General features: G+C 38.9%; 1 protein-coding gene across 1 annotated transcript; it reads right to left on the bottom strand.

The window, feature by feature from the left end:
- Positions 1-2025: 2025 nt before the first annotated feature.
- On the bottom strand, positions 2026-7111 carry LOC135521326 (B-cell CLL/lymphoma 6 member B protein). The gene is made up of 2 exons (XM_064947243.1): positions 4566-7111; positions 2026-2393 (listed from the first exon to the last, which is right to left on the bottom strand). The coding sequence occupies exons 1-2, from the start codon at positions 5850-5852 to the stop codon at positions 2049-2051; spliced, it is 1632 nt and encodes a 543-aa protein (XP_064803315.1). The 5' UTR covers positions 5853-7111; the 3' UTR covers positions 2026-2048.
- Between the last annotated feature and the right edge of the window lie 9464 nt (positions 7112-16575).

Consider the following 16575-nt stretch of genomic DNA (forward strand, 5'->3'; position numbering starts at 1 on the left):
AAAAACATTTTTAAAAATGTGGCAAAGAAATTAACTCTATTCCGTTCATTTTTATCCTAAAAAACTCGCTAGCCTTTGCCGATGACAAGCATACCCATACCATGATGCAGCCACCACTATGCTTAAAAATATGAAGAGTGGTACTCTGATGTATTGTGTTCGATTTGCCCCAAACATAACAGTTTTTTTAGTCGGGACATAAAGTTAAGCACAGGCAAAATCCTAGAGGAAACCTGGTTCAGTCTGCTTTCCAGTTTTGACTTAAATCGTCTATGGCAAGAAAATGTGTATCGAGTAATAATCAACAACCAACTTGACAAAGCTTAAATAATTGTAAAAATAATAATGTGCAAATGATGTAGAATCCAGGTGTGCAAAGCTCTTAGAGACCCAGAAAGACTCACAGCAGTAATCACTGCTAAAGGTGATTCCAACATGTATTGAATCAGGTGTGTGAATACTTGTGTAAATTAGATATTTATGTTTTTGTCAAAGGAATTCAACAATTCCTATGTGTTCATTAACCAATTCAATTTAAATCACTCTGTCTGTTTCTAAGAATTTGTAAGATCCTTATTTGCTTAAAATGGACAGAGACCAGTCTGCCAAAATTAGCCAATAGCATTTATTCTCGAGAGCGCTGATCATAGTAACATGGACATCAGTTTATATATTACATATGACATCATAGGTTTTAAAATGTCCTTCCTCCTCTCCGACCAGGACAAAGCAGCTTCAAAAGTTCATTCCAACTCACAAGCGCACATACCTGACACACTATATCTGGATTTACTCCTGAAGTCTAACCATAGTTTATTACCACTTAGCAAACAGTTCCAGATACGGAAAACCTGGAGGGGCTCTCGCTGTCTTATTTTATATCCACAGAGTTATAGCCAAGTCGGTTCAAACATAGGTTAATGATTCTCTTTGCTTACTTTAGACACACACATACATTCCTTCTTCCACAATGGTTATCATTTCCAAATACCCCTGGTCCATGCTACATAACCTTTTTCTTAGGAACTAACATTATTCATCAGATATTGTAAAACAGATATTGTAATTAGTTATAGTTCTATTTTAAATGTACACATTGTTTAGTCATTATTCATAAAATTCTTAACAGTTTTTCATGTTCAATACATTTGCAAACATTTCTCAAAACAATATTTTTAAAACATTGTTTTATTCAGGCTGTAACACAACAAAATGTGAAATAACTCAAGGTGTATGAACACTTTCTGAAGGCACTGTACACACACAGGGAGGTTTAACTGAAATAAGTTAACATGATTAGCATTTATCATAAGCTTCAATTGCATCGGTGGTGCAATTAGCAACAACAAAAAATTGGTCAGAATTCTATTCTATGCATTTAACAAAATAGGGCACCTTGTTTTGAAGGCATAGGCAGCAGAAATCACAATGTAAAAACCATGTCAAAAGGACAAATTAGAGGCTATTGTTCTCAAATTTGAACACAAAATCCAATTTTCAAAAGTGCAAACGACAGTGTCTTTAATAGTAAGAAAGTTTAATAATCTCACTCAATAGTAAGTACAGCTTCCACAAGAGAAGAAAAAATATATAGTAATAAAGAACAATTTTACAATAAAACATTGTGACAGTGCTTTTTACAACATAATTGTTTGTACTTTGGTAGTGCAAATGTATTGTTATAGCAGGATGTCAAAGTGTCACCATTTTAGAATGAACATTAACGTTTTCCGCCCTATAGTTGTGGAAATGACGAAAATCGAAGGAATACTTGATGGGAAATGATTTATGAGATCAGTGATAATTTCCGACCCTGTAAGGAAATGGAAATAAAATACATTCAAGAGAAATTAATAAATAAATATAACCAATGTTCTCATTGGAAAGTACTGTTCTGGTACTTATCATTCAAAAGTAATTTTCAATCCCTTTCAGTGTCAGAGTTGTCCAAATTGAACACAGTGAAGCTACACAACCTTTGCTCTCCTCCTCCTCCTCCTCCTCCTCCTCCTCCTCCTCCTCCTTTCCTTTATTCAAGAGGATCAGCCTCAGGAAGTGACTTCAGAATCTGGTTCAGAGTTGTCCAAGTTGGACACAGTGGAACTATACCACTCTTCTGTGCCCTCATCTTCATCCCCTCCTTCTCTTCCTCCTCCCCCTGCTCCTCTCTCGGACAGCATCACCATAGCTGCCTGGTGGTAAGGGTGTTTGCGTCTAGTGTGTCGACGCATGGTGTTGCGCTCGGCGAAGCGTGTGTGGCACAGCGGGCACTGGTAGGGCTTCTCTCCTGTGTGTACCCTCTGATGGCGCTGCAGCTCGCCCGCCTCCCTGAAACGCTTGGAGCAGATGGGGCACACAAAGTTCCTCTCGCCCGTGTGAATGTGCTTGTGTCTCTGTTCAGGGTCAAAGGACAAGGGTCACGTTTGTTAGATAATACTATACATTCATGTTCATATATTATGATATGTTTATAACTACTTATTACATAACAGTCGTTACAAGATGAAATCGGAAATCGGACCTAGTCCCACTTCAAACACAATCAAAACAGATAACCTGCCTAAATGACTACCAACCCGTAGCACTCACATCTGTAGCTATGAAGTGCTTTGAAAGGCTGGTCATGGTTCACATCAACACCATTATCCCAGAAACCCTAGACCCACTCCAATTTGCATACCACCCTAACAGATCCACACATGATGCAATCTCTATTGCACTCCACACTGCCCTTTCCCACCTGGACAAAAGGAACACCTATTTGAGAATGCTATTCATTGACTACAGCTCAGCGTTCAACACCATAGTGCCCTCAAGCTCATCACTATGCTAAGGACACTGTGACTAAACATCTCCCTCTGCAACTGGATCCTGGACTTCCTGATGGGCCGCCCCCAGGTGGTAAGAGTAGGTAACAACACAGCCGCCACAATGATCCTCAACACAGGTGCCCCTCAGGTGTGCGTGCTTAGTCCCCTCCTGTACATCCTGTTCACTCATGACTGTGTGGCCAAGCACGACTCCAACACCATCATTAAGTTTTCCGTTGACACAACAGTGGTAGGCCTGAACACCGACAACAACGAGACAGCCTATAGGGAGGAGGTCAGAGACCTGGCAGTGTGGTGCCAGAACAACAACCTCTCCCTCAACGTGATCAAGTCAAAGGAGATGATTGTGGACTACAGGGAAAGGAGGACTGAGTACGCCCCCATTCTCATTGACAGGCTGTAGTGGAGCAGGTTGAGAGCATCAAGTTCCTTGGTGTCCACATCACCAACAAACTATCATGGTACAAGGGGCCACCCGGGTGGCGCAGTGGTTAAGGGTGCCGTACATAGCAGTCATGTACTGCAGCGCCAGCTGTGCTACCAGAGACTGGGTTCGTGCCCAGGCTCTGTCATGACCGGCCGCAACCGGGAGGCCCGTGGGGCGACGCACAATTGGCCTAGCGTCGTCCGGGTTAGGGAGGGTTTGGCCAGTAGGGAAATCCTTTTCTCATCTCGCACCAGCGACTCCTGTGGGGGGCCGGGGCAGTGCGCGCCAACCAAGGTTGACATGTGCACAGTGTTTCCTCCAACACATTGGTGCGGCTGGCTTCTGGGTTGGATGCGCGCTGTGTTAAGAAGCAGTGCGGCTTGGTTGGGTTGTGTATTGGAGGATGCATGACTTTCAACCTTCGTCTCTCCCGAGCCCGTACGGGAGTTGTAGCGATGAGACAAATAGTAGCTACTAAAACTATTGGATACCACGAAATTGGGGAGAAAAAGAGGTACAATTCAAAAACAAACAAAAAAACCTATCATGGTCCAAACACCAAGACAGTCGTGAAGAGGGCACGACAATGCTTATTCTCCCTCCGGAAACTGAAAAGATTTGGCATGGGTCCTCAGATCCTCAAAAGGTTCTACAGCTGCACCATTGAGAGCATCCTGACTGGTTGCATCACTGCCTATGGTATGGCAACTGCTCCGATCGCAAGGCACTACAGAGGGTAGTGCATTCGGCTCAGTACATCCTGCCATCCAAGACCTCTATACGGGGCAGTGTCAGAGGAAGGCCCTAAAAATTGTCAAAGACTCCAGCCACCCTCGTCATAGACTGTTCTCTCTGCTACCACATGGCAAGCGGTACTGAAGCACCAAGTCTAGGTCCAAGAGGCTTCTAAACAGTTTTTACCCCCAAGCCATAAGACTCCTGAACATCTAATCAAATGGCTACCCAGACTATTTGCATTGCTGCTACTCTCTGTTATTATCTATGCATTGACACTTTACTTTCTTTTCTATTACCTCAGTTACCTCTGTACCGGTACCCCCTTATTTTACTGCTGCTCTTTAATTTAATTATTTCTTATTTTATTTCTTGTTTATTTTTTGTATTATATTTTTAAACTGCATTGTTGGTTAGGGGCTTGTAAGTAAGCATTTCACTGTAAGGTCTACACCTGTTGTATTCGGTGCATGTGACATATAAAATTTGATTTGATTTGAAAAAAATATGTCATCATGAGCCCACCAAATCACCACACCACAATTCAAACATTTATGAACAACTAAGCTCACCTGCAAATGGCTGGATCGTTTGAAGGCCTTGCCACACTGCAGGCAGACATGGGGTTTGTTCTGAGAGTGGGTGATGGAGTGACGCTCCAGGTCAGACAGGTAGTAGAAGATCCTGGGGCAGAGAGGGCAGTAGAGGACCCTTCGTGGCCCAGAGGAGGGAGAGGAGGCTGGGGACAGGGGGTCCAGAGGGTCCAGGGGGTTCAGGTTCCTGGGTCCGCTGGTGGGGAAGATGGGGGCAAGGGGAGGGGAGGGAGGAGCGGTGGCAGAGGAGAAGTACAAATGATCGTCCCATGGGAGGGAGGTGTGCTTTGACTCTGGGGCTTTTGATTGGTCGGATGCCTCCAAACGGAAGTCAAAGGACAGAGAAGGGGATTGCGGGTGTGTAAGGGGAGGGGCTTTAGTAGGAGATGACCCATTTGGGACAGATTCCATTTGGGTTTCTTCAGTAGATAGTGACTGATGAATGGTGTTGGGGTCACAACAGTTTGGTTCAGTGTGTTTGTGAGGAGGTGAGCTGATTAGAACTGCTTTAGAACTGCCATCAGCACTGGGCTGCTTGGAGGGAGGGGAGGAGACCACAGAGGGGGAGGTCAGGGGGGCGGGAGGGTTAACGATGGGACTCTCTCTTGATTGGATGGTAGGGGAGTTGTTGGGTGTCGTTCTAATAACTGGGTGGGAGGGATTGGCCGGGAGGGATGACACTGATGTGGCGAGCTGACCAGAAGAGAGAGAAAGAGGGGATGAAGAGGAGGCAGTGATTTGGGAGAGCTGACCGGTGGAGGGGTCAATGAGAGCAATGGGGGTGGAGGTAGAGAAGGACTGACCGGAGGAAGAGGTGGTGGAGAGGAGAAGGAACATAGAGGTAGAGGCATTGGGAGTGTTCTGGGTGAGTGAGAGGGGGAGAGAGAAGGCCAGGAGGCCTGGGTTGGTATCAGTCTTGGTTAGGGGAATGGAGGAGAGCTGGGGGGAGGAGGGGAAGAGGAGGATGGGGGTGTTGGAGGAGGGGTTAGTCAGGATCTGGATGGGCTGAGGGGGTTGGAGGTGTACAGCAGAACCAGAGGGTTGGGAAACAGCAGCACGAGCCTTACTAACAGATTTTTCACCTGAATCTAGAACCTTAGGGGTTCCGCATTCTGTGAGAGTTCTGGGTTCTTTGAGAATTCTGTATTTTTTAGAAGTTCTGACTTCTGTGAGGGTTTCATTGACGTAACAGGAGTGGGACATGTGTTTTCCTTGTGTGTATTGTGTGGAGTTTTTACTAAACCTCGGCTGAGGTAAGTGACCCATGCTGTGGTTATATGAGACGACCTGTCATCCTCTACCTCCAATGAGCTGGACTGCACCTTTGGCTGGCTTGAGGGGGGGTTGTCTGGCCTGGAAGAGTCCATTTGGGGAACTTTGTGCCCCTCAGGGGTGAGTGTGTATGGAATACCCTGGTCATCTATCAGGAGAAGACCTTCACTTTCAGAGTCTATGGAAGAGAGGGAGGTGAAAACAGAGGTAGAGGGAGACAAGGGAGACAAGAGAGGTCCCCCCAAAATGTCAGCTCCATCCATTCTCAATATAGAATCCTCTTCATCATCACCATCATCTTCCTCTACAATGTCCCTATCTCCATCCCCCTCTACCTCATCTACCTCCATAAGCAGTGAGCTCTCATGCCAAAGGCTCCTCTCCTTAATCTCTCTCTTTTTAGGGAAGCTCAGATCCAATACTTCTCCCTCCTCTTCCTCTCTTCTCCCCCAAACTCCTTTCCCTGCCTCTGCTCTCTCTCCTCTATCCTCTCCTGGTCTCTCTTTTCCACCATGGCATTGACTAGGGGGTAGGAAAATAGGGATCACTCTCTCAACCTCTCTATCTTTCCTTTCTTTCTCCCCCCTTATCCCTCCATCTCTCTCTGCCTTGGCTGTGTCGGAGATGAGAGGCGTTTCAGGGACAACGGGACTACCGTTCCTGTGTTGTGTAACATCCTTCTCTCCATCTCTCCTCTCATCCCTCTCTTCTGTCTCCATCCTATAGAGAGGCTCCTCCATGTGTTTTATCTCTTCAACACACACATCCTCCATCTGACCCGTACCAGTCACAGTAGTGGAGGTCAGGGCATTTCAACTGGTCCCAGACCAAACAGCTCTGGCTTCTAACCTACTCCCTTTAGAATCAGAGGGAGGCACGTCTTTGGTAGAGCTGAGAGCTGCAGAGTCTGTGATTGGCCTGTTGCATAATCCAGGAACGTCTGATTTGACTCTGATTGGTTGATCGCACACACCAGGAAGTCCAGTCTTGACTGTGATTGGTTGTTGGAGCCCGCAGGGCACTCTCCCAGCCCCTCCTCGTTTGGCCTAAAAAGGTTTTGATTGGACACCTGTACTGGAGTACACCTGTATAAGGGAGAATTATTGGAGGTTATCTGGTGGGCAGGATAAGATCAAGGAGTCCACTGGCTCCTCATGGATCTCTGGCACAGTCCCTGATCTCTTCAAGGATTGGCAGACACTCCTGTTATCTGAGCCACCATTGGTCAGAACCCTTCTCTGTTGAGAATCCATTTTGGAACATGCCTAAATCTGTAAAATGGGGATTCAATATTTTATCATCTTAACAAGAGATTAATTAATACAATCAAATAATAAAAGGACTTGTCAATCAAATGAATATAGGCTTCATAGATAAGGAAGATGTTCTGAGGTGGCCAGGTGTCTTTATGCTGTTTCACAGGATATCAGAGCAGCAAAATGAGGAAGTTGATTAAATTAGTATCATGTTGTTAGAATATCTTACTTGTTCTTTCATTGTGCATACTGAAATATGCCTAGACTCAAACTATTCACATAGACTAAATAGGCTATTATGAATTTCTTAAACTCCTATTCTTGTTTTACTTAAAAAACAGGGCCTTCAGGAAGTATTCACACCATTTGACATTTTCCACATTTTGTTGTGTTAAAACCTGAATAGAAAATGGGTTAAATGTAGATATTTTTGTCACCGGCCTACCACACAATACCCCATAATGTCCAGGTGGAATTGTGTTTTTCAACATTTTTACAAATTCATTAAAAATGAAAAGCTGAAATGTCTTGAGTCAATAAGTATTCAATCACTTTGTTATGGCAAGCCTCAATAAGTCCAGGAGTAAAACATTGCTTAACAGGTCACATAATAAATTGCATGGACTCAATCTCTGTGCAATAATATTGTTTTAACATGAATGATTACTTCATCTCTGTACCCCAATTATCTCTAAGGTCCCTCAGTCGAGCAGTGAATTTCAAACACAGATTCAACCACAAATACCAGGGAAGTTTTCCAATGCCTCGCAAAGAAGGGCATTTATTGGTAAATAGGTTAAAAAAATCAATTTGAGCATGGTGAAGTTATTAATTACACTTTGGATGGTGTATCAATACACCCAGTCACTACAAAGATACAGGCGTCCTTCCTAACTCAGTTGCCGGAGATTTCACCATGAGGCCAATAGTGACTTTAAAACAGTTACAGGGTTGAATGGCTGTAATAGGAGAAAAGTGAGGATGGATCAACAACATTGTAGCTACTCGACAATCCTAACCTAATTGACAGATTGAAAAGAAGGAAGGCTGTGCAGAATACAAATATTCCAAAACATGAATCCTGTTTGCAACAAGGCACTAAGGTAATACTGCAAAAAATGTGCAATTCACTTTTTGTCTTGGATACCAAGTGTTTTGTTTGGGGCAAATCCAATACAACACACATTACTGAGTACCACTCTCCATATCTTCAAGCATAGTGGTGGCTGCATCATGTTATGGGTATGCTTGTAATCGTTAAGGACTGCTGAGTTTTTCAGGATAAAAAAGCTACGGAATGGAACTAAGACAAAATACTAGAGGAAAACCTGGTTCAGTCTGCTTTCCACCAGACACTGGGAATTGAATTCACCTTTCAACAGGACAATAACCTAAAAAAGGCCAAATCTACACTGGAGTTGCTTACCAAGAAGACAGTGAATGTTCCTGAGTGTCCGAGTTACAGTGTTGACTTAAATATGCTTGAAAATCTATGGCAAGCTCTGAAAATGGTTCTCTAGCAATGATCAACAACCAATTTGATGGAGTTAAAAGAATTTTGAAAAGAATAATGGGGAAAGGTTGCACAATCCAGGTGTGGGAAGCTCTTAGAGATGTATCCAGAAGGTCTCACAGCTGTAATCGCTGCCAAAGGTGATTTTAACAAAGGTGATTTTGACTCAGGGGGTTGAATACTTTTTAATCGAGATATTTTAGTGTTTTATTTTTAATTAATTTGTTTAAAAAATATATTTAAAACCATGTTTGAATTTTTCTTCCACTTTGACATTACAGAGTATTTTGTGTAGATTGTTGGGGGGTAAACTGACCATTAAAACCATCTTAATCCCACTTTGTAACAATAAAATGTGTAAAAAGTCCAGGGGTATGATTACTTTCTGAAGGCACTTTAGGTTAAATCATCCCCATCACCTAGATAACATCCCCACCACCACCTTCCACCTTATCATCATCGTCATCACCATTACATTGTCATCATCATCAATGATCTTCATCATCAATAACATTATCATCATTCAAACTGGTTCCAATTCCTGCTATTATCTCAATAACTTGAGGCGAGATTTGTTTTAAAGGCTACAGCGTATGGTCTCATGTTCTACAATCATTGATTACCTTATATGCTTAATTGCTATGATTGTCAATCTTAAAAATGTAACACAACATGCGTAAATTACGCACATGTTTGCATTACATTTGCTTTTATTATGGACTTCACTGGTTTTATATAATTTGCTTACCGAGCTCTAAACAAAGTCGCCAATATACTACATAGCATGAACGCGACAGTCTGCAGTGGAGGGTTCAAGAGAGCATGATGTCAGCGAAATCATACTATCCGGGGGTAAAAGCCCATTTTTTCTTTCGATTTCAGAATTTCATTTGTATGCTATAGTCTAATACAAAATAAGACATTCGTTAAACATCTGGCAACGGGTTTGGGTCGACATCATATTTGTTTTCCTTCATTTGAACCCTTATCCATCCTTGTACTGTATTTATGTTGGAATAAAAAAGTGTCGCTGTTCATGGGAGACGCCATTGCGCGCAGTCCGAGGTCCGAATAGCCAAACCCTGTTTCATATCTGTGGATGTACTGCGCATCAATGGACACGACACTCGAACCTGGGACAATGTTTGCTAACTGCATTTAATGTAATATATTCTGATCACTTATTTTAAATGACGCCGCGGTATTTGTCTAAATTATGTTGATATTTTTACCGTAATAACTGCCCTTGCTGTCTATGCACCCACAACCAGCCATTTTACAAGTCGAGGGTTCGAGCCCTGTAGGGAGCGCAGCCCGACAGCTGGCAGAAAGAGCGATGTAGGAAACTTTACCGGCATATTGTAATTTATTTCACTACCTTAATTGTCTGGACATACACTTGTCAATATAACAGGTGTGGGATGCGCCCGGTATACTGTCCATACATTTAAAACTGGATAATAAACTACATACTCCACCCATAAGTCACTCTCTGCATAGACACTGGCTTACCCGAGCTGTGGATACTTCCGGAAGACCAAATATGAATGAGAGGCGGACTAGTTAGGAGTGGAGATTCTGCGCGCTGCCTGCTCCGCGAGCAGAGAGAGGTGGGAGCTCATGGCGTCGCAGCATTCGGCTTCGGTTAATTCTATCTGGGATCCTTGGGCCGTCCTAACTTTAACCCCTACCCATACCTTAATTAACCCTTAACCAAATGTAAACTTTAATGGGGTGCGGGGGGTAGTGACGTCCCAAGGATCCCGGATAGCAAGGACTATTCTGGGTCCGACTAGACTCAATCCATGTTGAGTAAATAGTGGGCAGCTACTGTATATGGTATGAGATCAGATCATATCACCATTTAATCCAAGGGCATGTAACCTTAGAAAATGCAAAATATGGATATGTGTGTGTGTGTGTGTGTGTGTGTGTGTGTGTGTGTGTGTGTGTGTGTGTGTGTGTGTGTGTGTGTGTGTGTGTGTGTGTGTGTGTGTGTGTGTGTGTGTGTGTGTGTGTGGGAGTGAGAGAGAGAGTTATCAGGGTGTCCTAATTGTTGTGAGAATCAAGTGTTCATCTCTATACAAATAAAGAAGAAAGGTCAATATTCTACCTACACTCTCTCTGTCTCTCCCACACAGACACACACACACACACACACAGAGTGGGCCCTGGGTGTATCAGTTAGGACTCACCTCTTCAGTAGGGCACTGCACTCCAGGTGCTGTTGGGCTGGCAGGTGACCCGGGTGGGTCCATCCAGCAGGTGGTTCTTCTTACAGAGGTAATAGATGGCATCACCCACATCGTACTCAGTCCTCTGTACCGCCACCAGGTACCCCTGGTTCACCTCCTGGGGGGGGCGGGCACCACACCCCTGGAACAGGAGAGAGGGTCACTGTCTATGAATTGGCAAGAGATGTTATTCTCTGTTTAGGCCAAAAGGTGGCAGTAAAGCACTATGAAACATAACAACCGACATTACAGTCTCTCTCACACATAAAAAGACACACACACACACAAAGTAGAACGATTTCAAATGCAGAGTACAATAACCTCCTCCGCAAAATACACAAACACACATACACACACTCACACTCAAAGGCCCAATCCATCCACCCACACGCCAACCATCAAATTCCATGGCTCTGATGCTCTCCCTCTGCTTGCTCTCTCTCTATCAAACACTATATATTATAAAACACACACACATCCTTTGACAGATGGGCTGAGGGTACTGCCAGGTCTGATCAATATTACAGAGTTTCTCACTGTTTCCCACCAGCTCCCTGGAGAGAGAATGGGGGAGGGGGAGCGGAGCAGAGACAGAGTGAGAGGGGGTGGTTATTATTTGCCAGCAGCATACCACCCTGCACACCACTGCTGGCTTGCTTCTGAAGCTAAGCAGGGTTGGTCCTGGTCAGTTCCTGGATGGGAGACCAGATGCTGCTGGAAGTGGTGTTGGAGGGCCAGTAGGAGGCACTCTTTCCTCGGTCTAAAAAAAATATCTGTGTAGGGTGCCGTCTTTCGGATGGGAAGTTAAACTGGTGTCCTGACTCTCTGAGGTCCTTAAAGATACCATGGCACTTATCGTAAGAGCAGGGGTGTTAACCCCAGTGTCCTGGCTAAATTCCCAATCTGGCCCTCAAACCATCACGGTCACCTAATAATCCCCAGTTTACAATTGCCTCATTCATCTCCCTCCTCTCCCCTGTAACCATTCCCCAGGTTGTGGCTGCAAATGAGATGTGGTCTCAGGCAACTTAAATGGTCAAATAACGAATAAATATGACTAACACTAGCCTGATAAAACATAAATATGACTAATACACTAGCCTGATAAAACATAAATATGACTAATACACTAAGCTGATAAAACATAAATATGACTAATACACTAACCTGATAAAACATAAATATGACTAATACACTAAGCTGATAAAACATAAATATGACTAATACACTAGCCTGATAAAACATAAATATGACTAATACACTAACCTGATAAAACATAAATATGACTAATACACTAGCCTGATAAAACATAAATATGACTAATACACTAGCCTGATAAAACATAAATATGACTAATACACTAGCCTGATAAAACATAAATATGACTAATACACTAGCCTGATAAAACATAAATATGACTAATACACTAGCCTGATAAAACATAAATATGACTAATACACTAACCTGATAAAACATAAATATGACTAATACACTAAGCTGATAAAACATAAATATGACTAATACACTAGCCTGATAAAACATAAATATGACTAATACACTAGCCTGATAAAACATAAATATGACTAATACACTAACCTGATAAAACATAAATATGACTAATACACTAACCTGATAAAACATAAATATGACTAATACACTAGCCTGATAAAACATAAATATGACTAATACACTAGCCTGATAAAACATAAATATGACTAATACACTAGCCTGATAAAACATAAATATGACTAATACACTAACCTGATAAAACATAAATATGACTAATACACTAGCCTGATAAAACATAAATATGACTAATACACTAAGCTGATAAGACATAAATATGACTAATACACTAACCTGATAAAACATAAATATGACTAATACACTAAGCTGATAAAACATAAATATGACTAATACACTAGCCTGATAAAACATAAATATGACTAATACACTAGCCTGATAAAACATAAATATGACTAATACACTAACCTGATAAAACATAAATATGACTAATACACTAACCTGATAAAACATAAATATGACTAATACACTAAGCTGATAAAACATAAATATGACTAATACACTAGCCTGATAAAACATAAATATGACTAATACACTAAGCTGATAAAACATAAATATGACTAATACACTAACCTGATAAAACATAAATATGACTAATACACTAAGCTGATAAAACATAAATATGACTAATACACTAGCCTGATAAAACATAAATATGACTAATACACTAACCTGATAAAACATAAATATGACTAATACACTAGCCTGATAAAACATAAATATGACTAATACACTAGCCTGATAAAACATAAATATGACTAATACACTAGCCTGATAAAACATAAATATGACTAATACACTAGCCTGATAAAACATAAATATGACTAATACACTAGCCTGATAAAACATAAATATGACTAATACACTAACCTGATAAAACATAAATATGACTAATACACTAAGCTGATAAAACATAAATATGACTAATACACTAGCCTGATAAAACATAAATATGACTAATACACTAGCCTGATAAAACATAAATATGACTAATACACTAACCTGATAAAACATAAATATGACTAATACACTAACCTGATAAAACATAAATATGACTAATACACTAGCCTGATAAAACATAAATATGACTAATACACTAGCCTGATAAAACATAAATATGACTAATACACTAGCCTGATAAAACATAAATATGACTAATACACTAACCTGATAAAACATAAATATGACTAATACACTAGCCTGATAAAACATAAATATGACTAATACACTAAGCTGATAAGACATAAATATGACTAATACACTAACCTGATAAAACATAAATATGACTAATACACTAAGCTGATAAAACATAAATATGACTAATACACTAGCCTGATAAAACATAAATATGACTAATACACTAGCCTGATAAAACATAAATATGACTAATACACTAACCTGATAAAACATAAATATGACTAATACACTAACCTGATAAAACATAAATATGACTAATACACTAAGCTGATAAAACATAAATATGACTAATACACTAGCCTGATAAAACATAAATATGACTAATACACTAGCCTGATAAAACATAAATATGACTAATACACTAACCTGATAAAACATAAATATGACTAATACACTAACCTGATAAAACATAAATATGACTAATACACTAGCCTGATAAAACATAAATATGACTAATACACTAGCCTGATAAAACATAAATATGACTAATACACTAGCCTGATAAAACATAAATATGACTAATACACTAGCCTGATAAAACATAAATATGACTAATACACTAACCTGATAAAACATAAATATGACTAATACACTAACCTGATAAAACATAAATATGACTAATACACTAAGCTGATAAAACATAAATATGACTAATACACTAGCCTGATAAAACATAAATATGACTAATACACTAGCCTGATAAAACATAAATATGACTAATACACTAACCTGATAAAACATAAATATGACTAATACACTAACCTGATAAAACATAAATATGACTAATACACTAAGCTGATAAAACATAAATATGACTAATACACTAGCCTGATAAAACATAAATATGACTAATACACTAGCCTGATAAAACATAAATATGACTAATACACTAACCTGATAAAACATAAATATGACTAATACACTAACCTGATAAAACATAAATATGACTAATACACTAACCTGATAAAACATAAATATGACTAATACACTAGCCTGATAAAACATAAATATGACTAATACACTAGCCTGATAAAACATAAATATGACTAATACACTAACCTGATAAAACATAAATATGACTAATACACTAACCTGATAAAACATAAATATGACTAATACACTAACCTGATAAAACACAAATATGACTAATACACTAACCTGATAAAACATAAATATGACTAATACACTAAGCTGATAAAACATAAATATGACTAATACACTAGCCTGATAAAACATAAATATGACTAATACACTAACCTGATAAAACATAAATATGACTAATACACTAGCCTGATAAAACATAAATATGACTAATACACTAGCCTGATAAAACATAAATATGACTAATACACTAGCCTGATAAAACATAAATATGACTAATACACTAGCCTGATAAAACATAAATATGACTAATACACTAGCCTGATAAAACATAAATATGACTAATACACTAGCCTGATAAAACATAAATATGACTAATACACTAGCCTGATAAAACATAAATATGACTAATACACTAGCCTGATAAAACATAAATATGACTAATACACTAACCTGATAAAACATAAATATGACTAATACACTAACCTGATAAAACATAAATATGACTAATACACTAAGCTGATAAAACATAAATATGACTAATACACTAGCCTGATAAAACATAAATATGACTAATACACTAGCCTGATAAAACATAAATATGACTAATACACTAACCTGATAAAACATAAATATGACTAATACACTAACCTGATAAAACATAAATATGACTAATACACTAAGCTGATAAAACATAAATATGACTTATACACTAGCCTGATAAAACATAAATATGACTAATACACTAGCCTGATAAAACATAAATATGACTAATACACTAGCCTGATAAAACATAAATATGACTAATACACTAGCCTGATAAAACATAAATATGACTAATACACTAACCTGATAAAACATAAATATGACTAATACACTAGCCTGATAAAACATAAATATGACTAATACACTAAGCTGATAAGACATAAATATGACTAATACACTAACCTGATAAAACATAAATATGACTAATACACTAAGCTGATAAAACATAAATATGACTAATACACTAGCCTGATAAAACATAAATATGACTAATACACTAGCCTGATAAAACATAAATATGACTAATACACTAACCTGATAAAACATAAATATGACTAATACACTAACCTGATAAAACATAAATATGACTAATACACTAAGCTGATAAAACATAAATATGACTAATACACTAGCCTGATAAAACATAAATATGACTAATACACTAGCCTGATAAAACATAAATATGACTAATACACTAACCTGATAAAACATAAATATGACTAATACACTAACCTGATAAAACATAAATATGACTAATACACTAAGCTGATAAAACATAAATATGACTAATACACTAGCCTGATAAAACATAAATATGACTAATACACTAGCCTGATAAAACATAAATATGACTAATACACTAACCTGATAAAACATAAATATGACTAATACACTAACCTGATAAAACATAAATATGACTAATACACTAACCTGATAAAACATAAATATGACTAATACACTAGCCTGATAAAACATAAATATGACTAATACACTAGCCTGATAAAACATAAATATGACTAATACACTAACCTGATAAAACATAAATATGACTAATACACTAACCTGATAAAACATAAATATGACTAATACACTAACCTGATAAAACATAAATATGACTAATACACTAACCTGATAAAACATAAATATGACTAATACACTAACCTGATAAAACATAAATATGACTAATACACTAACCTGATAAAACATAAATATGACTAATACACTAAGCTGATAAAACATAAATATGACTAATACACTAAGCTGATAAAACATAAATATGACTAATA

Source organism: Oncorhynchus masou, chromosome 29 (assembly GCF_036934945.1).
Source record: "Oncorhynchus masou masou isolate Uvic2021 chromosome 29, UVic_Omas_1.1, whole genome shotgun sequence".
In the NCBI taxonomy this organism is placed as follows: Eukaryota; Metazoa; Chordata; class Actinopteri; order Salmoniformes; family Salmonidae; genus Oncorhynchus; species Oncorhynchus masou.